This window comes from Lynx canadensis, chromosome D2 (genome assembly GCF_007474595.2).
Source record: "Lynx canadensis isolate LIC74 chromosome D2, mLynCan4.pri.v2, whole genome shotgun sequence".
NCBI classification, from domain to species: Eukaryota; Metazoa; Chordata; class Mammalia; order Carnivora; family Felidae; genus Lynx; species Lynx canadensis.
Genome location: NC_044313.2, coordinates 47,885,858 through 47,908,916, shown reverse-complemented (window position 1 = coordinate 47,908,916; position 23,059 = coordinate 47,885,858). Strand labels below are relative to the sequence as shown.

At 52.6% G+C, this 23,059-nt stretch overlaps 1 protein-coding gene across 1 annotated transcript; it reads right to left on the bottom strand.

Annotated features, from left to right (window-relative positions):
- Positions 1–1,960: 1,960 nt before the first annotated feature.
- Positions 1,961–6,391, bottom strand: LOC115527589 (pulmonary surfactant-associated protein A-like). The gene is given in 7 exon segments (XM_030335323.1): positions 1,961–3,084; positions 3,086–3,366; positions 3,369–3,434; positions 4,126–4,203; positions 4,914–5,033; positions 5,317–5,511; positions 6,292–6,391. Coding segments are annotated over 7 exon segments (771 nt in total). The 5' UTR covers positions 6,296–6,391; the 3' UTR covers positions 1,961–3,057.
- Between the last annotated feature and the right edge of the window lie 16,668 nt (positions 6,392–23,059).

The following is a 23,059-nucleotide window of genomic DNA, read 5'->3' as shown; positions in this document are numbered from 1 at the left end:
CTCACGGGTCTGTTCTCCCCTCCACCTCCCCGTGCCCCAGCCGGGTCAGCACATCAGCGATTGTAGAACAGGAAAATTTCCCCCTTCGCATTCCAGGGAAGGCGAAGCAATTTGGGCATCCCTACTCGCTAAGATTAGGATGCTAGGAGAGTCCCCTCCCCACGCCTATGGAAGGGATAGTTTCCACTATGGAAGTAGGTATGGCATCCAAGGTGGGTCGGCCTCCTTTCCCCTCTTTAGTCCTTCTTATACTGACCAAAAGGAGGAGAATCACCAAACCACCTATGGTGAGCCCTCTCAGGTTCCATGGTGCCATCCTGGGATGTCTCTCCAACCTTAAATGGTGAGGCACGTAAAACCTCTTATTTTCATCTGTGGGCTCTAGATGCCAGTACCCAGGTGTGGGAAATGACTTAACCGCAATAAATGACTTTCAATGTTAACAGATTAAGTTAACACATGCTATTATGAATGGTTTTCCGTATACACTTAGTGCCCCCAAAAGATATTTATCATTGAGCATCTTCAACAATGTATGGGGGCTCTTGGCCCATACAGAAGATTAAAATGATGTTCAAGACATATAATACTATAAGGAACAGGCAGAATTTCTGTCATCTGTAACAACATTCATAGAATTTACAAATATAAGATAATTATATCAAAAATATTAAGGGCAAAATGAGAATCCAAAAGATGTTTGTATAGAAGATCAACAAAAAATCAATGGCTTCCTTATAAACCAGGGATACTTACTTTAAAGTGGTAAAAAATAATACAGCAACCATAGCAAATAAAACCATAAAGTAAATAAAAATAACACTAAGAAGAAAGGAGAAGACATCAATTGCCAGAGGCTTAGATTGTTCGTCTATAAAATAGCAAAAATATGCTTCCCTTTTTTGCTTTTTTGAATTTTGGGGAAGCCCCAATAATTCGTATGCTGGGCCCTAAGCCCACGTGGCAGGGTGGCCCGATGAAAACTTAACATTTAAGAAAGATGAGAAATATTTCTACTCATTTCCACCTGGGCTGGTGGGGTTTGATCCACAGCTCTCTTTTGCCCAAGAAAAGATGCAGTGAGCGAGAGCATTTGAAGATGTAAAGGTAGGAGAAGGGGGGACCTTTCTGGAGATGGGGCACATACATGTCTCCTGCCCCCTCAAGCAAGTAGAGACGCAGTCTGATTCCCACACATCCCTGGAAGCACGGGGACATGGTCCCTTTTCATGTAGGACCTGAGGCTGAGGTGGCTCACAGAGGCTGGGACAGAGCCCCGAATGCCATCATCTTTGGGGCTATGGAAAACATCCAGGTGGCTAAGCAGAAAATGGAAGGCATGATATTACCACCCATCAAGGGACCATGAGGACTTAGATCAAGCATTATCTTAACACCAGCCCTCAATGATGATGCCCATATGTTCTTCCAGGTGTTTTTTGTAGCTCACCATACGCTCGTACCATATGTGTGTACAACATATAGCTGCACCAGTTGGAAGCAGGTCACCTCTCCCATCCAACAAAGAAGGCATTTACCTGAGACCCCAATGGTCCATTTTTCAGGCAAGTGGGGGCTTGGAACCAGAGTTAATTTGATTTACAAAAATACAGAAATGTGTTGTTTCTTTTTCTTTCTTTCTTTCTTTCTTTCTTTCTTTCTTTCTTTTCTTTCTTTCTCTCTCTCTTTCTCTCTTTTTTTCTTTTTTTGAGAGAGAGAGAAGGCACAGGTGAGTGAGGGGCAGAGAGAGAGAGAAGGAAGGAGAGAGAGAGAAGCAGGGCTCACCTGAAATGGGGTTCATGTTCACCCAATTAAGGGCTCGAGCACACCCAGTGAGGGACTCTAAGTCACCAACCGTGGGATCATGACCCGAGCTGAAGTAAGATGCTTAATGACAGAGGACAGAGCCACCCAAGCACCCGGAAACGTGTTATTCTTGAAACCAAAGCAAATTGAAAACTCACGTAACGCAGTCATGATTTATTACACAGAATCGCCTCTGTCCAGCAAGAGGTGACGTGGTTGTGAGCATAAACTTCAGGTCCAGGTAGATAGGTGTGAATCCAGCCTCTGCCACTTGCCCCAAGTAATAAAACTCAAAACACTTAACTTCTCTAAGTTTCAGTGTCCTTGTATAAAAATGGGGAAAATAAGGCTGGGCCTATGGTGTTGGGTAAAGATGAAATCATACTCCAAAAGATGTATTAGAAGTGCTTGGCAAGTTTCTGGGTACCCAGACTCGGCACATACACTATTTACGTGCTCGATAATAGCTTGTGGTGTGGGTGGTGTGAGCAACTTACGGAGACCCAAAACGGTGGTGTGGGGATATGTTCATCGGCAGGAAGGAGCTTGGATTACCTCTGGGGTCAGGGATGAGATCTTCCCTAGTGGAGTAAACTAGCTGCTTTTAGGTCAGGGATTTGAGCAGGCAACCCAAGACTCAAGGAAGTGGATAATCCGTGCCAATCGTCAGGGTTAGGTTGGCCTCCACCACGCTGGGACACCACCTTGCCCTCTGACCTCACGGAGACAGAGACCGGATAATCCCAAATGGGTCCTTAGCTCCCGCATTTGGAATTCCCCAGAATTCCACCTGTCTCTATCATTATGCTTGACCAGAACTGCTAAATCTTGATGGGGCTGGGCAGGTGGTAGTCTGCAGAGTTAAGAGTAGGGGAAGCCAGGAAGCAGCCACCTTCTGTGTGATTTTGGAGGGAACTTCCATCCCGGGGCCTCACTGTTGCCATCTAGAAACGAAGGGACTGGACAAGAAGAGGAAGAAGGAGGTCTCCGTCTCTTCCAAAGGGCAAAGTTAGGAGTGGGGCCCAGAATGCATTACCGGGAAGGGCTCAGGGGGAGTGTCAGACTGATTCATGATGTGGGTGGGGATACAGGGCCTGTCGGGGGGAGTGGAGTGGCTAAGCGTGCCTCCCGCCCTGACAGCCACAAATACAATTTTGTTGAAAAGGGGCATCTCAGAGATCAGGTGCATCTTCAGGATGGAGGCCGAAAGGCAAGGCAGGGCCCTATCTATCCTGTGGCCTGGGCGCCCGCTCAAAACTCACAGATGGCCAGGCGGGTACTGCAGGCAGTTTTTGTTATTCCACTGCCCGTCTGTGTACATCTCCACGCACTTCTCTTTGCCCCCACCCCTGGGCTCCCCTGGGTACAGTTGGTGTAATTCACGGGGGGCCCCATCCAGGTAGCAGAAGTCTCCAGGGCTGGGGCCCTCCTCCAGGCCCAGGTAGGCGTAAGTGTTGTGCTTCCTCACGATGCTGGCGATGGCTTCGTTCTCTTCTGGGCTCGTCGGGACGGCAATGCGGCCACCTGCTCTGGCACATGACTCTCTAATGACATCAAAATTAACGACTGCCCATTGGTGGAGAAGACCTTTTCTCCCACTACCAGCATGGACTCCTGCAAACTTAGGACTGGAGCAGAAGAACCGAGTCAGGCCACAGACCGCTCTGGATCTAAGTCCCTTCCCTCACTCGGGCTCTCGGCCTTCACGCCCTCTCTGCCTCTCCTCCCTCCACCAACCCCAGTCTTCCCAAATTCCCCTCCATGCTCTCATCATCCCATTCATTTGTCACCCATTAACACCTACTTATTTTCCACCCATTTAACAACTGCATTTTCCTGGGGCTCGACAGAAAGCAACACAGGCAGAGACCTTGCACTCCCCTGACATAGGGAACTGATCTGTGTCTACCTCTGGCTTTCTGAGTCATTCAAAGACAACAGGAAAGGGAAAGTTTCATCTTTTCCCCCCAAGACCAGTTTGTCAAGTCTCTAGGGTCTGGGGGGCACCTGGGCGGTTCCTTCTGTTAAGCGTCCAGCTCTTGATTTTGGCTCAGGTCATGATCTCACAGTTCGTGGGATCGAGCCCCGAGTTGGGCTCTGCACTGACAGCATGGAGCCTGCTTGGGATTCTCTCTCTCTCCCTCTCTCTCTCTCTCTGCCTCTTCCCTGCTTGCTCATGCATCCTCTCTCTGTCCCTCTCTCTCTCAAAATAAATAAATAAACTTAAAAACAGGCTCTAGGTTCTGGAGCCTGATGCTGGGCAGCAGAGGAACTTATGGGAGACCCTGTGTGCTAGAGGCCCTGGGGAGCCCCCCTTACCTCCCATGGCCTGCTGGATCTGATGTCTCAAGTCACGGAGCGTGGTTTGGAGCTCCTCGTCTAGAGAAGCTGGAAGCCCTGTCAAGAGATTCCCACCCAAGATGAGGGCGAGCCAACAAAGACCCCCCCCCCACTAGCTGCCAAGCAGGCATGCTGCCAGCTGCAAGCCTGGCATTCTGCCCTTTGCTTGTCCGTACCCACCACTCAGGCCCTGGAGTATGGGTCCCACACGCGCTGCATCCTTTGACGCAGCCCTGCACCTGCTGGACCCCTCCCTGCGCGTCTTTCCTGCTGTCCTTAATGGCTCTGTCTGCCCACTCAGGATTTTTCCGGTTTGGACGCAAGCTCCCTTCCCTCACCCTCAACCAAAAGCAAACCTGGCTCTTTCTGCAGCCTCCTGGTGACCTTGGTCACCGCTCTGAGCTTGGAGTTCCGCTCTGTGTGGGGGGCTCCCATTCACCTCATCGCTGGACCCCACCTAGCTCCCTACACCTTTCACAATGCCCCCCAGTGCCTCAGCCCTAGGAAGTGCCTTACCCTGCCTCCCATGCGTCCCCCACCCACCCTGACGCCCTGCCTGTCCCAATGTGTGGAGCGCTCTCGGCACCCACAGTCCATCCCTGTGGCGCACTACTAGGCATCTCCGGCTCCTCTCCTCGGCATCATCTTCTCTTACTTGGGTTGAGCGCCATGACTTTCGGGGACCTCCACGGTTCTGTCTGATCCCCATCAGCCCGCATGTAGCTGGTCACGTGGGCGCAGTGCCCGTGTGGATGCAGCTCGCTCACCTGGAGGGCCTCTCTCGCCAGGCTCCCCCTGTACGCCACGCTCTCCAGCGACGCCAGGGGCTCCGGTCAGCCCATTAGGCCCGGAGCAGGCTGGTGTTCCTCCAGGCGGGCCCATCGGGCCTGGAAAGAGAAGGGGACACTGATCTGTCGTATCCGCCACCCACAGTCGGGCTGGGGCTGATGTGAAGTGACCTCCCTTATCAGCCGAGCTGACTCACCTGTCACCTCACGGGCACTTTGAGGGTAGACTCTCCAGGGCTGCTCTAGTCTAAGGCCCCCCAGGGACCGCCCACCATGCCCACCATCCGGCCGACCGTTGGACCCAGCCCAGAGCCCTGGACGGGTGGGCCTCCCGAAGGCAGGTCACTGTCCCTCGGCTGAGGCTCGGCCTCTCACTCAGTACCTGGAGGCCCAGGGTCTCCTTTGATGCCGTCTCTCCCATCTCTGCCTGGCAGGCCGTGGGATCCAGGAGTGCCAGGGACGCCAGGACTTCCGATACAGACCTCCTTCACCTTGTACTCAGTGCCGGAAGCCATCAGCAAGGCCAGAGTGAGGACCAAAGAGGACAGCAACATGGCTTCTGTTGCAGTGGTTCCTCCTGCAGAAAGAAAGGGCCACCGGTCCATCTGAAGCATTTGCAAAGGTTTCCCCCTTGCTGGGCTTTGTCAAGATTCAGGCGCAGGGCCAGGCCCGAGGGCTCGGGCAGGTACAGACAGGACTTTGAGAAAGACCCCAACTATCCTTGGAAACCCCCGGCCTCCTCTGCAGTCTCATGCCTCACCTCTCGGGCTGGAGGCCGTGTGGCACCTGGGCCGGTGGGGAGGACCTGGGCTGTCAGGGGCCTGGCTTCTAATGCAATCTCCGGTCATACCTCGTTGTGTGACCGCAGGAACTCGTGTCACCTGTCTTGACTTCTGCTAAAACTTCCGTGCCCTGGGGACAATCCTGACCTGTCCCTCTCAGGCTTTGGGGTTCACTCCCTCTGTTCCTATACTCTCAGCTACCCTCTTGCGGGGTCTAAGGGGCCATGTTCCTGAGGATAAACAATAGATGACCAGCGTCGATGATGGGACATCCCATGCCCCACCCCCCCCCTGCTGCTGGGGAGTCCCCCTTCTCCTTGGCAGGCTGTCCTCTCCCTCGCTGGCAGGGAGTTTCCTGGGAGAGTGGATCTGTCCGAGGAGCATGGCAGAGTATAAGGATATTCTCAAGCCCATCTTCCTGCATCCATAGTTATGATTCTGGGAACAACTCCCCGTGGTGCATGCGGAGGGCCCCTTCTTCCCAGGCTGACCCTTAGTTGCTCTTGTGATTGCTGGGCTGGCTCTCATGGCCTGTAACCCGGGCACTGGGTAAGACGGGATGGGGCTAAACTTACCCATCCAACAGAGCCCACGGGGATCTCTGCCTTCAGGTCAGAGTGGAGAGGTGGGCAGCACCATTTATATGGATGCAGGCTACCAGGCTTCCTCTCCACCCCAGAGAGGCTCCTGTCACAAGGGCCTCTATTTGGGGAAGGGCCAGTCAGGAAGCGGCCATCTTGTTTACACAGCAACATTCCCTCTCGGGGCACTCAGGCTGGAGGGGCACTTAGAAAACTGGCTAAAGAGAAACTTCAGGCCCGTAAGCAGGGAAATGTCTCATGGGGTGGGACTCTGACTTCCCCAGCAGTGAAAGGGGAGAACACTTACATAGGCACCGGCGGGGGCACGCAGCAAAGGGAGCCTTCTCCCTCCTGGGCCTCGGCCCCGTCCTGGCTGGTGACACATTCGTAGAACCACCACCACCATCCCCCAGATGCCCACCAGCAGGAGACGACATACGAGGGTTGTACTCTTTTCCCAGGGGAGCAAAGACCTACAGGAATGTCTCCATGTGACTCCTTCCCGGGGCCATTCCGGTTCCAGAGCCTCTTCAGCTCTTGGGAGGGGGCCATTTGGTTCCAGGCAGTACAGAGGCCATGGCTTAAGAAGAGGGTGGTCAGGTGGAGCTAGGACCAAGTGTGTGTCATGGGACACGCCTCACCACCGAGCGGCCCATACACATCCCCTACTCCCCACCCCAGCCTCACAGCTCCTGCTTCTGGAGCCCATGGCGAGGCCAGTGGGCACATGGATCAGAGTCGCAGGCAAACCCTTTCCATGCTCCCCTTTCCTCTGTCCTGGCAGGCTCAGCTGTGGGGAGGCAGTGCCTGGAAGTCACAGGAGAGCAGCAGTTTCTGGTTTTGGCCACGGGTAACCTGCAATGGAGATTAAGTGATAGAGGAGCATATGAAGCCGTAAGCGATGAGATCCCCGATTCAAGGCACCCGATCAGCAGGGAATCTCTACCTGTAGGGGCGCTCACAATGGGGAGCCAAGGCAAGAAAAAATCACCGTGCTTCCTTGTAAGCGGTTTGAGAAATCTCGGGTCTTTGGGAAGAGTGTGGGAACAGCCAGGGCTCCCCCGGAGCCCTGCGGCTCTGCTGTGCGGTCCCACCGCGGGTTCCGGTGCCGGTGCCGGCTGGCGGGATGGGGGAGCTGGAGCCAGCACAGGGCGGGTAGGGGAAAACAGTTCCGTCGAGAGGACCTCAACGCGGTTTGGGTGAGGGACGACTGTTCTGCAGGTGAAGGAACAGGAACAGGGGTCTTGTTGGGTAGAAATAGAAGGACTTGGGGGAGGCAGCGGGGCTGTCCAGGGCCACGTCGGGGAGGGTGGGGATTTACAAGTCAGACGCACCTGCGTTGCAGTTTGGGCCAGCCACGTATCATCCATGTGGCCTTGGTCGTGTTATATAACTTTATCCACGTGGCCTTGGTCGTGTTATATAACTCTTTGAGCCTTGATTTGCTTTCTTAAATTATTATTTTGTCGCAATAGCAAGCTTACAGAAAAACTGCAGGGACAGTACTATTTTTTTTTTTTTTTTTCCCTGAGCCCATGAGAACAGGTTGCCAACAGGACACTCCATCATCCCGGTCTTTAATTTGCCTTTCACACAGACAGGTTTGCCTCTACAACCTCGATGTAGTCATCAAGGTCAAGAAATCCACACGGTTGCAAATACTGTTTTTAAAATATTTAAATATTATTTCATCCTTTAAGTCATTTGTGCGCTTGATGCCGATATTTTAAAATGCGGCATCCAGGGCGCCTGGGTGGCGCAGTCGGTTAAGCGTCCGACTTCAGCCAGGTCACGATCTCGCGGTCCGTGAGTTCGAGCCCCGCGTCGGGCTCTGGGCTGTGGCTCAGAGCCTGGAGCCTGTTTCCGATTCTGTGTCTCCCTCTCTCTCTGCCCCTCCCCCGTTCATGCTCTGTCTCTCTCTGTCCCAAAAATAAATAAACATTGAAAAAAAATTAAAAAAAAGCTGCCTGGGTTCTAGTTGAGTAAGGAGTCTGTAGGTCTGCCTGGAGCTAGCTATCATTTTGGATCATCCGTCACTAAAGCTCTCTGAGAGGTACAGAAGTAAATCCTCACTTGAGAATTCCTTCAGCTGAGGCTGAAGGAGGTTTTGTGAATTTTCTAGGTCTGTTTTTTTTTTTTTTAATGTTTTACTTATTTTTGAGAGAGAGCATGAGTGGAGGAGGAGCAGAGAGATTGGGAGACAGAGGATCAAAGGCAGGCTCTGCACTGACAGCAGAGAGTCTGATGCAGGGTTTGAACTCAAGGGGAACCATCATAAGGTGACCTGAGCCAAAGTCGGATGCTTACTAACTGAGCCACCCAGGCGCCCCCTAGCGGTCAGTTTGGATCATCACAAAAAGTCTCTGAGATCTACAGGAAGTAAATCCTCACTTGAGAAGTAAGTCAGCTGAGGCTGAAGGAGGTTTCCTGAATTTCCTGGGGCCCCCGCAGGGTTATTACCCACCTCTCTTTTCATCCATTTTAAATCCTCTGCCATAATATTCTCACAGAGGGATGGGCTTATTTTGCTTGTACCTACAGGCAAAGAGATCGAGAAGCTAATTTACTAGCTAACCATATAGGTCAAGGTCTAATCTCAGGAATCCAGGGGACAGCTCAACAACATGAAGGAAAAGAGAATTCAGGCTATTGTTTCCCCAGATCATCAACACATCACACACACATACACACACACACACAAACACACACATTGGTGCCTTGCCAATAAATGTCATTTCATTTAAAAAAAGAATTTACATAATACATGAATCTATTTCTATCACCTAAAAATTCCACTTTGTTTAAAAATTCACATTACTTGTTTTTTTCTTCACACTCTGTCCGCATAGCCTCTCATCCTCCTCTCCACCATCAGCATTTTTAATACAATTTTGTGTGCCTTCTGAACTCTGGAGAAGCACATCATGTTTTAGGCTCTTTTTTTTTTTTTTTTTGGCCTTTATTGGAATATACTTGACATATAACCTTGTGCGAGCTTAGGTGTTGAGACACTCACATGTTGTGAAATGATTGCCCCTGTAGCCCGGGCTAACACCTTCATCCCCTCACATATTTGCCATTTTTTTTGTGGTGACAACATTTTTTTAAACATTTATTTATTTTTGAGAGACAGAGCATGAACAGGGGAGGGGCAGAGAGAGAGGGAAACACAGAATCTGAAGCAGGCTCCAGGCTCCAGCTGTCAGCACAGAGCCCAACGCGTGGCTCGAACCCACGAACCGTGAGACCGTGACCTGAGCTGAAGTCAAATGCTTAACCAGCCGAGCCACCCAGGCACCCTGGAGACATATAACTTTTTAATATAAGTGTGTCACATGCAACATTGGGACTTAGACTAAGAAATTATTTGTGTTTATCTGACGTTTCCGTTTAATTGGGCATCCTGTGTTGTACTTGGCAAACCCTGCCTGTAGAAGCTTGGGTGTGATCCACCTTCTGTGGGCGTGTCCTGATTCAGCATTCGATAAAGAGTCCTTATCATCCCCAGGACACACAGCCAAGAGGGGTCTGCTGCTGAAAGAGAGAGAGAGAGACCCAGACCCAGACAGAGACAGAGAGAGAGAGACAGGGAGAAATGCTGATGATTGACTTTCCTTCTAAACGATGAACTGAGCCGCTCGTGGGATCCAGGTCTGGCACTGAATACTGTCATCTGCAGTGGACAGAAAGGGGCACGCTTGGGTCCCTTGGAGAGGGCAGGGTACACACGGACACAGGCTGCCCCGTACAAATTCCACCCTTTGTAACTGCTGGGAAGGAAACCCCTATTATGTCAACAGCAAAAGGTGGGACTGGGCTTAATATATTAGTATGTTCAAGATCTAAGAAGTGACTTTAGGCCGACTTGGAAGGGCGAGGGGCCCCATGCAAAGAGGCCTGGGTCTTGGGAGGGGCGGCTGGGGCAGGCTAAGCGGGCGGATATGCGACACGTGTGTGGGCCACACAGGAGGAAGCTAAGTGTCCGGAGGAAGAAGATAGCATTAGGGGACCCACTTTAGGAGGGTGTCTGGAAAGGAGTCCCCTCAGAGCAGGTGACACTTCAGCTGAAGCCTGCGGGGCGAGAGGCAGGTGGCCATTTGAATGGAGCGCAAGAGCATCCCTGGCAAAAAACCACGGCATGTGCGGGGCGCTGGCTGGCTCAGTCCGTTAAGCAGCCAACTTGATTTCAGCTCAGGTCATGATCCCAGGGTCATGGGATCAAGCTCCACATCGGGCTCGTACTGAGCATGGAGCCTGCTTAGCATTCTCTCTAAAAAAAAATAAATAGGGGCGCCTGGGTGGCGCAGTCGGTAAGTCCGACTTCAGCCAGGTCACGATCTCGCGGTCCGGGAGTTCGAGCCCCGCGTCAGGCTCTGGGCTGATGGCTCAGAGCCTGGAGCCTGTTTCCGATTCTGTGTCTCCCTTCTCTCTGCCCCTCCCCCGTTCATGCTCTGTCTCTCTCTGTCCCAAAAATAAATAAACGTTGAAAAAAATGAATAAATAAGAAAGAAAGAAAGAAAGAAAGAAAGAAAGAAAGAAAAGAAAGAAAGAAAAAGAAAATGATATATGCAAAGGACCTAGAACAGGAATAAGCGTGGCCTGTTGGGGAAACAGAAGACCAAGGTGGCTGGGGTGTGGTGGGAGAGGGGAAGAAGAACCCAGAATGAAGGCAGAGAGAGAGATGGGCACTGGCCAGTGCGGGGGGGGGGGTCCTTGGATTTTATTCAGAAGGAGAACTGAGTTTACTGTGTCAGATATGAGAGCAATCAGATTCATGCTTCTTTATTTTATTCATTTAAAAAATAATGTTTTATTTGTTTTTTAGAGACAGAGAGAGACAGACAGAATACGAGTGGGGGGCAGGGGGGTCGAGAGAGAGGGAGACACAGAATCTGAAGCAGGCTCCAGGCTCTAAGCTGTCAGCACAGAGCCCGACGCGGGGCTTGAACTCACGAACCGAGATCATGACCCGAGCCGAAGTCAGACGCTTAACCGACTGAGCCACCCAGGCGCCCTTCTACATGCTTATTTAAGAAACAATTTTTTTGGGGGGGGACACCTGGGTGGCTCAGTCGGTTACCCATCCGACTTCAGCTCAGGGCATGATCTCGCGGTCCGTGAGTTTGAACCCCGCGTCAGGCTCTGTGCTGACAGCGCAGACCCTGGAACCTGTTTCAGTTCTGTGTCTCCCTCTCTCTCTCTGACCCTCCCCCACTCATGCTCTGTCTCTCTCTGTCTCAAAAATAAATAAACGTTTAAAAAAATTTTTAAAAATTTTTTTCACATTTATTTATTTTGAGAAACAGAGTGAGACAGAGCGTGAGTGGGGTAGGGGCAGAGAGAGAAGGAGACACAGAATCTGAAGCAGGCTCCAGGCTCTGAGCAAGAGGTCAGCACAGAGCCTGATGTGGGGCTCGAACCCACAAACCGTGAGATGGTGACCTGAGCCAAAGTCGGACGCTCAACCGACTGAGCCACCCAGGCGCCCCTACATGCTTATTTTAAATTACTCTGCCTCTATCCGGTTCATCCGAGACCTCCCAGGGACGAATCAGGGGGCCATGCCTGCCTCCCGTCGCGGGCCTTCGGCATCACCTCATGTCGGGCCGTGCCCCCTTTCCTGGAACCTCTGCCCTCACCTCACTCCTGGGCACAGACTCCTCACACCTCCTGCCCTCTGGCCAGTGCCTTGCGCTCTCCCCGTCCCCTTGTCTGGATCTCCCTCATCCCCCGGACTCTTCATCCTGGGAGCACCAACGCACCGTCGGAGGCCTGCATCGGAGGCCTGAAGGCGGGCATCTCTTAGGCACAGCTTCTCTCTGGCCACCAGCAGCGTCGGCACAGTGAGCCCCCCCGGCAAAGCCCCCTTTCCCCCGTGAGGTGAAGAGAGAAAGGAGGCAACGAGGACAGAGACTCACAGCCCCACCTGGCCGCCACCCAGGATGTTCACCGGGGTGGGTCTGACACCCGGCGGGAGGCCCCTCCTCCACTGCCACCCTCTGGAGCCCGCTGGCCGCAGTGACAGGTGGTTAGCATCTCGTGGCTGCTCTGGCCACACCCTCGGGTCGTGTCCCAAGGACTACTTCCAAGGATATCACCTCTCTTTTTGCTGTACTCGCAGTTCAAGGAACTGTAGGAAACTGTCAAGCGAGGGCCACACAGTGGATTTCGAGAAGGCTTGACCATTTCCGCCATTCGCATCCCAGGCCCGTGCCACCCCTCCTCCTAGACCAGATGGACTTCACCGGTTATTTCCCGAGTGCCTGCCTGGTACCAGCCTGGGTGCGAATGCCCACGGTGAGGAAGGGGCGGCAGAACAGGACACGGGCAAGGACTCAGGAGGCAGGTGCACAGGGCAGCGCAGGCTCTGGAGGAGACAGGGACGGTAATTCACACCAAGGCCTGGCGGAAGGACCGGTGTGGGGACATCTGCCTGCACCTACAAGGTGTCAGGGACCCACACACCGGCTCAGGGTTCACCTTCCGCCAGGGGAAGCAGGGCTTTCCTGGCATCTGTATTATCCCTAACGAGGATCTTCTGGGACCATGCTGTGTGTCACGCCAGAGGGCCTTGGGGTCGGGGCCAGAGCCGGCAGTCAGTGACCCAGGGGTTCTACAAACAAAGACTCCAGCCTCCGATCAGCACTTACCCGAAGCAACTTTAAGCAAAGACATCTTGGTTTTCTGGGGAATGGTGTTAATATAAAAGTATGAGTAAGAATATAAATAGAAAAAACTGGATTTGTGCTTCACAGGTGGCCGGAGCCAGAGGAACTGAGCCCCCCGCACACCGAGGGCAGGCCTGGTCTCTGATAGAGCCGGGACTCTAATTCCGAGCTACATGGCCGTGCTCCCACCTGAGACATGAGGGGACGCGCTGGGCCCTGGGCCCCACGCTGCCCGAGGCTGGGGGCCAGGCCTGGAGGGACTTTCAGCGTGGGCCTTCAGGACAACGATGGCTGGGGACTACTGCAGGGACATCGACCACTAGCCACGTGTGCTTCCACCGAGAAGACTTGTGCAGGCAATTCAGCAGCACTGTCCCTAAGCCATGTCCTGAGGACATGTCTGTGGGTGTCTGTGTGACTTTTGTGTCTGGGGAGTTAGGGGTTGCGTGGAGAACACACATATCGTATCAACTGTGTGTTTGTCCACGTGTGTCTCTGCCTGTGTCAGTACAGGAGTGTCTGGGTGGGTTGTGTGTGTGTGTGTGTGTGTGTGTGAGTGTGTGTAAAATGGCCAATTCCCCAGGGAGGGGCCATCAGCCCTGGAGAAAAGGATGCCACCGGCTCCCTCTGAGTCTCCCTCTTGCTCAAGAGGAGTAGAGAGCCTCGGTCGCCTCAGTGGATGTGTCCCGGGGCCCACGGCCACCTACATGCCCACTGTGGTCAAGGTGGACAGGCCAATCCTGAACAGGGGATTATAGAGCTCCACGAGTGACAGGCTAGGCCGTGGTGGGGACATGGGCTCGTGTCCTCAAGCGGCAGGGTCCTGGGGCCTTCATGCAAGGATTGCTTTCCAACCCTGCAGCCCTCCCCCAGTAAGAGGAAGAAGTATTTTAGACCCAGCCATCACCTTTCCCAGTTCAGCAGAGCCTGATGCCAGCCGCCTCTTCTCCCTGCCCCTGAGTGCCCGGCCATCCTTCCCCATCTCCCATCAAGGTCATCGGCCATTATCACACCAAGGTGGGGTGGGGAGGGGGCGCGTGGAGAATGCACACACACGATGAATTCCACCCCACGCTCAACTGGGGCTCTGGTCTCATTGATAAAGATGACCTTGCAATGGGACTCAGTTTTTATACCTTTAAAATGGGCATAAAGACACCTCCTGGCCGAGAGACCCTGGTTGCAAGCCCTGCGTGGGATAGGATTCACGCGCATGATCCTTCACCCCTGAGAAAAGTACTTTCCTAACAAAGAAGAAATGGGGAGCACTCCCTGGGCAAAGACGGGGCACAGGCACACCAAAGCCCTGAGAGATCTGGTCAGACTGATATGAATATCTGTCTCATCTGGACTGTCCTGTTCTAGAGAGATGGACTATTGGGGAGGGAGTCCTGACCTCTCAAGGGCTCTGAATGGCCTCTTGTTCCATGGTGAAGGAGGGAGGTCCCTGAGCCTGAGGCTCGTCATCCCCCATGCAGCACTCAGAACTCCCAACAGGAAGCCCGTTTGCCAGCCCACAGGGTATGTGCAAGTCAGCTCTGCCCTCTGGTGGCTGCATGAAGAACTGCAGCCAATGGAAAGGACGGTCAGACAAACGTCACTCATCACCCACCCTCTCTGTTCATTCATTCCACCCTCACAGAGGGCTACTTTGTTCAGGTGCCGTGAGAGAACAGGAAACACAGTTTAATGCTCTGACTCTCCCAGGCTATAACCCTGAGAATCCTCCCCTGCTTCCCCCGCTTTTCTCATGTCCTAGTCTGATAGATCCAGAGAATTTGCCCTGAGTTGCCTCCCCGTGTCAGGGTTCTCCTGGCTAATTGTCCCACCTCTATTTGTCCACAGAGGCTGACTCAGTACTCTGTCCCTGGAGAAGCCTAATGTCAACTGCTGCTGTTTCCTGAGCAACCGCCAGGTACCAGACGCTAGCTGGACCCTTTACATCGACTCTCAGGCAGGAGAGGGTGTGTCTTTATTCCCTTATAAGGGGAGGAAGCGGGCCCAGTGACCTGCCATAACTTACCGCAAGTGGCACGGCCTGGAGGTTCTAGAACCTGGTTCATTGTTCCAGCTGACCCCAGAGCATCTTAAGCATGGTGTCCCTGAAGAACCCAGTGCGTTCTCTGCCCACAATACCCACAGCTGTGGATTAAGCCCTGGACAGCCTCTGCCAGGACTATCACTCTGCACGGTGGATCTTGTCTAAGCCTCGGGTCCCAGGACTGCTTACTGTATCACCCAGCGGCTCCAGCTTTGCTTTGGCCATAACCCGCCTCCAGCCCTGGACACGCTTGATCCTGGCTCAGCCGGGCTGCCGGGCACAGCAACTCACACCCAACCCCAGTCCCGAGGCTATAGACGCCCCAGAGCTTGGCACAGGCTGCCCCCAAGGTCCCTGGCATATGCATTATACCGGTGGTGGTGACACTGGGGCAGGCTCTTCAGTCTCGATGAAAAGACTGAGGGCCCCAATGGCCCAGATGCCTCTCCACCTGAACAGAGCTGGGAATCCCAGCCTGTACTTACCTTCTATTGCCTTGAGTAGCTGAGCTCAGTTCAACCCTGGCCCAGGGCCCCGATATCAAGAAGGCAGTAGCCCTGCTGGGCCCAGACCACCAGGAGCACCCCTGGGCCCCTCACTCCACACACGTGCCTTCCATGCAGACAGCAGGGTCCGGCCATTCTTTTTTTTTTTTTTTTTTTTAATGTTCACTTATTTATTTTGAGAGGGTGTGAGAGCATGTGTGTGAGTGGGGGAAAGGCAGAGAGCGAGCAAGAGAATCCCAAGTTGGCTCTGCACTGCCAGCTGGGACCCCAACATGGGGCTCAATCTCATGAAGTGTGAGATCATGACCTGAGCCGAAATCAAGAGCCGGACTCTTAACCGACTGAGCCACCCAGATGCCCCAAGAGTTAAAAAAAATAAAAACAGATACAGATAATTTTTTTTTAAACCGCATTTGAACAAAAGAAAGAGATTTCATGGTGATTCGGGGTTTGCACCAGCAGACTCGTGTTGCGGGCCCAGGGAAGCCAGGAGGTAACTCATTTCCATTTTCTGGATAAAGGTGTCCCGGGAAGCCCCTGAGGGAGGGGCGAGAAGGATGGTGACCCCTCGTGGTGAGGAGGAGAACAAAGTCAAGAGAAAGGCAGCTGAAATTAAAGCTTACAACTTGCAGCCCATTGATAAATCCCTGAGGTGTGCAGAACATGACATTCTTAAGGACCTCATGGCTGCCTTAGTGTTGATGTTTCTTTAGAGACTAAAGGCAACCTTACCTTGACAACAGCCAGACCTCCAAGGTCCCATAGACCCTCGTTTCAGCACCCAGAAATTCCTTAGAGACGTACATTATCCCTAACACCTGCTAACAAAGAAGTTTATCATCAGTCACTCCTCACCAGCCCAGCGCAGCTCTTTCTGCCCAGGGTCCTGTCCCTGTGTTATAAAAGGCATCTTTTTGCACCGTGCAATGTCTCAAGAATTCTCTCTGACCATCTTGCTCGACAACCTGCATCAGTAGGAAGCCAGCTCCGGGATTCCCTCAGGGTTCCTGGAGGCAAGGCATGGAAGAAAACATCCTTCTGCCATGACCTCCACATGTGAGCTCACCGGAAACACAGCCTTCGGGAATGGAGGAAGGACAGGGGCCAGGGGACCGCCTGGTGGCCAAAGGAGGACAAAGTGACAGGGAGCAGGTGCTCCCAAGGTGTTCTTGGTCTCAAGTCCACACCTCCTGTCTGGAGGTGACGTGGTTTCTCTCAGCCTCCTGCTCTCTGAGCCAAACCATCGTGAGTTTTCAGCGCAAGAGACGGAATCTGACTCTTACAAGAAGAAAGAGTTCTTTCCACTTTTCTTCAAGATCTTTGAATCACTTTTGGTAGCTCCGGCCTATTTGGGACACGTCCAGGACACCAGGTACTTCTGGGCTCTCATCTTCTTCTAGGGCAAGACATTTTTCTGGAACTCATGCAGAACTGCTATGGGCATGTTCCTCGTCCCTCTGTACACAATGTCTTTCTTTCACTGGTAGAACAAGTCTGTCAAAAACAAGAGAACTCTTAGCGGGGCACCTACTACCACGCCCCCCGCCATCTCCCACAGAAATTCAGGGAGACGAAGACTTAGTCTCACATCATAAAGTTCTCCTGCCACAAAACTCCACAGCATCTCCCGGGTCCACTGCTCTAATAGCCCAGTTCCCGGGCTGATGAAGAGTCCCTGTGGCCCCCACGGCCGGCTGGGCCACAACAGTGAGGAGACAGAGGACTTCCACCAGAGCCACCCCTGAGCCTGGCCACCAGGGCAGACCATCATTATGGGGTGGGGGGGACAGCAACAATGAAGTCACACACCCTCAAACCCGCCCCGTATACGGTCCCAGTGGACCCACCTCATCCTGTGCCCACACTGTTCCCTCTGCCTGGAAAGCCCTTCTCTCACTGGCCATGTGGTGAGCACCTACCCACACGTCACCCCTGGGCTCCTCGGTCCGTGTCCCCGGCGCCCTCCGCAGGGGGCTCAGTGCTCCGCAAATTGTCTCCGGAAGGCAAGAAGGAAGGAAAAGAGGAAGGGAAGGAAGAAGGCAGGAAGGCAGAAAGACAGGAAGGCAGGAAGGCAGGCAGGAAGGAAAGACAAAGCCGTAATTTGCTATTGCATTTTTCTCCTCTCTTGCCAGCCGCTCCTAAGGAAAGCTTAAAATTCGTGTCCATAGAAATACCTAAATTACAGAATGTAAAATATAAATACGTTCTGTAATTTAAAAATATTTAACATATTGATATAAGTGAAAATTTACATCCTGATAACGCCAGGTGACAACATAACGCTAAAGTTCACCATTTTGGCCTGCAATGAAAACCTCAAACTCTTTTGCAAAAGTACAAATGACAGATTATTCTAATTGCCTATCACTGAAACTAGACACAAGCGAAAAAATTGAAGGACAAACAACCACGTGGAACTTTTACAGCTCCCTCTCGGGTAAAGTTTGGATCTAGAAGCCTCTGGACCCAACGTGCAGCTCAGAAAGTTAGAAATGGGACATGAGGGGCGCCTGGGTGGCTCGGTCGGTTGGGCGTCCGACCCGGCTCAGGTCACGATCTCGCGGTCCGTGAGTTCGAGCCCCACATCCGGCTCTGTGCTGACAGCTCGGAGCCTGGAGCCCGCTTCGGATTCTGTGTCTCCCTCTCTCTCTCTGCCCCGCCCCTGCTCACACTCTGCTGGGGTCCCGAGGCTGGTCCTGCTGCTGGAGCTCATAACTGAAGGGGAGGCTGGACCTTGGGATCGTCACAACCCTGGGAACCGTCCCTCGGGAGCAGCAGGTGAGGCCCAGTGCCGAGTGGGGCTCAATCCAGCTGCTTCCCTCAGTGAAGTAGAAGGGAATGGTGCCGGCCACGCCTGAGGTCCCCGTCCTGCCCTGGGACAGGGTCTGCCCTTTCCTGAGTGGGGCTCCTCAGAAGTGGCCTCGCCTGCCTGGGCCTCAGCTTCCTGCTCTGTAATCTGGGGGTCTCAATGGGCCTCTCAGGCCGCCATGATTGCCTCTGCACTTGCAGCCCCTGCTTCCCGGGGCCATCCCGTGGGGGCTCCTGCAAACACCCCAGAGGGAGCCCCTTCAACTTGGCAAAAAGAGGGGAGCCCCGCTTTTCTGTGGCCAAGAACAGACCTGGGCTTTCCCAAGAGTCTCCCCTCCACCTCTTTACCTCGATTCGGCACACACTGGCCTCACCTCCTGCCCTCCTCAGGCCGGGGCATGACACCTGACCCACTCTATCTTGATGGAATCTCTGACCCAAACCAGGCAAACATGACATTTAAATTTTTTTAATGTTTACTTAATTTTGAGAGAGAGAGACAGACAGAGCGTGAGCGGGGGAGGGGCAGAGAGAGAGGGAGACACAGAATCCGAAGCAGGCTCCACGCTCTGAGCTGTCAGCACAGAGACCGACACGGGACTTGAACTCACGAACCATGAGGTCATGACCTGAGCCGCAGTTGGACACTTAACCGACTGAGCCACCCAGCGGCCCCTAAATTTTCAGAATAAAGAACCAAAGTTCCGTCCAGAAAGTTCATGCCAAGTCACCTGTATTTGGGAATGCCCACTCTCTTACCTCATTGCCAGCTCTGGATTTTAAGAACTTTTTAATGTTCAGCCATCTGTTTGCCAAAATACAATTGCATTTTTTAAAGTGTGTTTCTTGAGACGTGTAGTTGAGCAGTTTTCATTTCTTGCGGTTTGTCCCATTCCTTTCCTTCCGTCTGTGTGCCCCCGTCCTCGTACTTTTTCCATTTACTCCGGGCATTCTGTTGCGTCTCACTGATCTGATTCCATTAAATGGAAATTGCAAACAGTTCTTCATTCGTCCCTTCTTTGCCTTCGCGTTTTTTCTCCAGTGCACGGAAGTTTCATTTTTATGAATCAGATTCGGTGAGTTTATTTCCTTTGCAACTTCTGAGTTTCATACTGTCCTGTGAGAGCCACATCAGATGGGTCCAATGCAGCCTCCTTCTGTTAGGGGACGTCCACTACCCTCCTTGATGCAGACGTTGGGGCTGTGAAGTCTCCGTTTCCCATGGCGAATTGTTCACATTTTTCTGCATCTGGGGCTCCATGAAACCAAACCCGGAACGCAGGGCCTTTTCCTTATTTCTTCTAAATCTCTCTCATGAAGGTGTCATGGTAAGAAGGCAGAAGACCTCACAGCCCAGGGACCAGGTGTCTGTCACACTGCCTTTCCCCCGCCCCCCAGCTTTATTCACATATAATTGACAGGTATCATTGTGTAAGTTTAAGGGGGGCAACATGCTGATTTGATACTTACGTACTGCAAAATGATTGACGCCTCTAACACATCCACAATTACCGTTTCCGTGATTGTGTTGACAACATTTAAGATTTAGTCTCTTAGCCACTTCCAAGTCCATGATACAGTATCACCAGCTATAAACCATCGTGCTGCGCAATAGATCCCTGGAACTTATTCATTTTTTAACTGGAAGTTTGTCCCATGTGACTAAGATCTCCCCTTTTCCCTCACCCCACAACCCCTGGTAATGACTGTTCCGTGTCTGTGGGTTTGGTTTTTTAAGATTCCACATAAAGTGATATCGTAGAGCATTGTCTCTCTCTGCCCGGCTTATCTTAGCATAATGCCCTCAAGACTCATCCCAATTGTTGCAAATGGTTAGGATGTCCTTTCTCATGGCTCAATAATATTCCCATTGCACATCTGTACCCCATCTTCTTTATCCAGTCGTCTGTTGATGAACACTTAGGTTGTTTCTATACCTTGGCTGTCATGTCCACTGCTTCTTACATTATGCCTGGGTCCGCCTACTCTGGGGAATTTGTCACAGGCAGAAATTTCCTCTAAAGTTCCCACCCCAAGCCTGTCACCCCAACCAACCACTGCTGAGATGCTAATTCTTTCTAATTCTCATTTCCTCCCTCTCCATCCTTTGTCGACTCCAAAACACCTTTCGGACCAAGCTCCTCCTCCCCATCCTCATACCTGCCACAGGAGTGTCCCGGGGTGCCTCCCGCCTGATGTCACCTTCCTCTGGCATCTCCGTGGGAAATGGGGTTGTCATCTTGTTTTCATCCACGTCCACATCTAGTGTCAAAATGCTAAAATGCCGAGTGACTGTTGTAGAAGTCGTCACAGTCACAGAGCTATACTCTTATAAGCAATGCTTGAAAAAAATTCTGTTGAATGATTGTAATTTCTATCTCTGGGCACCTGAGCCTGGCACGGACCCTGCCGGAGGGCAAGTAGGAACCTCATCTCTTACAAAACCTCTTTGCTAAGGGGAGCTCAGGGGGCAGGAGCGATGGACACATCTAGAATCCATTCTCCGCTATGATCACATTGAGCACCTACCCCGGGGCCGAGCCCTGCACGGGACCCAGGTATGAAACGGCAAACAGAGCGGACGAGGTAAGACCCCAACAATTCTGAGTCCTATGGGGACAACAGGCATGAACAATCAAGCACTAACATCCATAAAGAATCATAGCTTTTCATAGCCCAGCGGCAGGTAAAGATGGTGATGGGCATAATTTATGGAGGATGTTTGAGAGAGTCTTTTTTTTTTTAATGTTTACTTATGAGGAAGAGACAGAGCATGAGCGGGGAGGGGCAGAGAGAGAGGGAGACACAGAATCCGAAGCAGGCTCTAGGCTCCGAGCCGTGAGCACAGAGCCCAATGCGGGGCTCGAACTCACAAACCATGAGATCACGATCAGAGCCGAAGTTGGATGTTTAACTGGCTGAGCCACCCAGGTGCCCTGAGAGTGTCTTTCTGGAGTGTCTTTCTTGAGGTTGGAAGGACTCAGAGGAACCACTATGGGAAGAGAAGGAAGGGTGGGAGGTATGGAAGGAGTCATGAGGGGGGGTGGGCCGCAAGGAGTTAAAGAAGGAAACACATATTTGCACACTGTTAAACACTGAACAAGAACCTAAAAATGGAGTACAGATGGGAGGTTATCAAGGAAGGGGCTTTTCAGAAAGACAGAAGTTCATCTGAAACCTACAGGATGAGATGGAGCATCTATTCGAAGACAGAAGAGTATCATAAAAGAATGGCATGTGCAAGGGCCTGAGGCAAGAAGGAGCTGGGACTGTTTGGGGAAGCCATACCAGCTAGGGAGTCTGGAGTGTGGTGGTGAGGAGTGGAGTCCAGAACAAGAGCAGACAGACGGACACTGGGCAGGCACGTAGGGCAGTACAGCTTAGTACTCTAAACTTTATTCAGAATGTATTAGGGGTACCAAAGGCTTACAATTGAGGTGGGGAATACGGCCATATTTACATCTTCTTAATGACTCTCCTTCCTTTTCCCAGCCACCACCCACCTCCACAGGGTGATGTCCGCAGACCCTCCAGGCCTCTTGTCATCGAACCCATCAGTGTTTCACACGGGTGAGCCCTCCCTGGTCCCAAACCCACCATCCTCACTTGGCTTCCAAGAACACTACACTGTCCTGCCTTCCTTCTACCCACTGGCCGCCCTCCCCACCCCCAATTCACCACTGCCACGTTTCCACGACACTATGACACTTGAGGGCTTTGTGGCCCAGAAGTGGCTTCTCCTTGCTCTCACTCTTTGACCTCTGGTGCCAGTAAAGCCCAGTCCTTCACCACCTCCCCTCTCAGGCAAGCATTCCGATGTTTCTCGTGCCTTTTTGTGTTCTGACAAAATGTGGATGATGTTCTAGAAAAACTATGTCGCAGAACGGCCCATGTAGTGACTGCTCACGTCACAGACCGTCTCAGACAAGACGGTGGTTTTGAATTTCTCCTCTCTGCCACATCCGAGGTCTCCGCTGCTCTTCTGCCCTTCCTGGCACCCGGGACCGCCCGTCTCAAAGCCTCCTCACGTGGCTGTCCCCTCAGCCTGGACCCGGATGTCTCTCCAGAGGGATTCCTTTCCCCGCGGCTGCTTGGAGCAGGAAGTCCCGCCCCTGCTCTCACCAACCCTCAGGACTGCTTTGCAGGGCCTTCCTTCTGCTCCGACAGTCTTCTAATAAAAATTCCGTCTGTGATTCTCCTCACACAACGTGTGAGAAGGAAATGTGCCCATTTACACCCACTTAAAGGCTTGGCTCGTCTCTCTGCAGGCCAAACCCCCTCATTCTCTCACTTCCTCTGACTTCGGTATTCAGTCATTGAACAACGATGGCCGCAGTGCCCCCCTCACGACGGTCTGACTGCAGCTGACTCCCACGCAGGGAGGGCCAGACGAGGCCCTGGGCGGCAGCACGTGGTGATGAAGAGAGCACACTCAGGAGGACCGGGCGCCACTTCCCAGACAGGTGCCCTCGGTCACATCCCTAACCCTCTGGGCCTCAGGTTCTCTCCGTGAAACTCAGCAGAGTGCGGTGGGGAATAAATAGGGAAATGCCGTGACTTAACACAGTAGCTGGTGTATGAGGAAAGCTTAGTCCATGCTGGAGAAGCCCACCCGGACGGCAACAGAGGGCTCCAGTGGTGGGGGGGGGGGGGGGGGGGGCACAGAGCAGAGGGCACCTCTATGCTGGGGGGGACAGAGATGCTCCTGGTGAGGTACGTCTGAAGGTTTGCAGACAAAA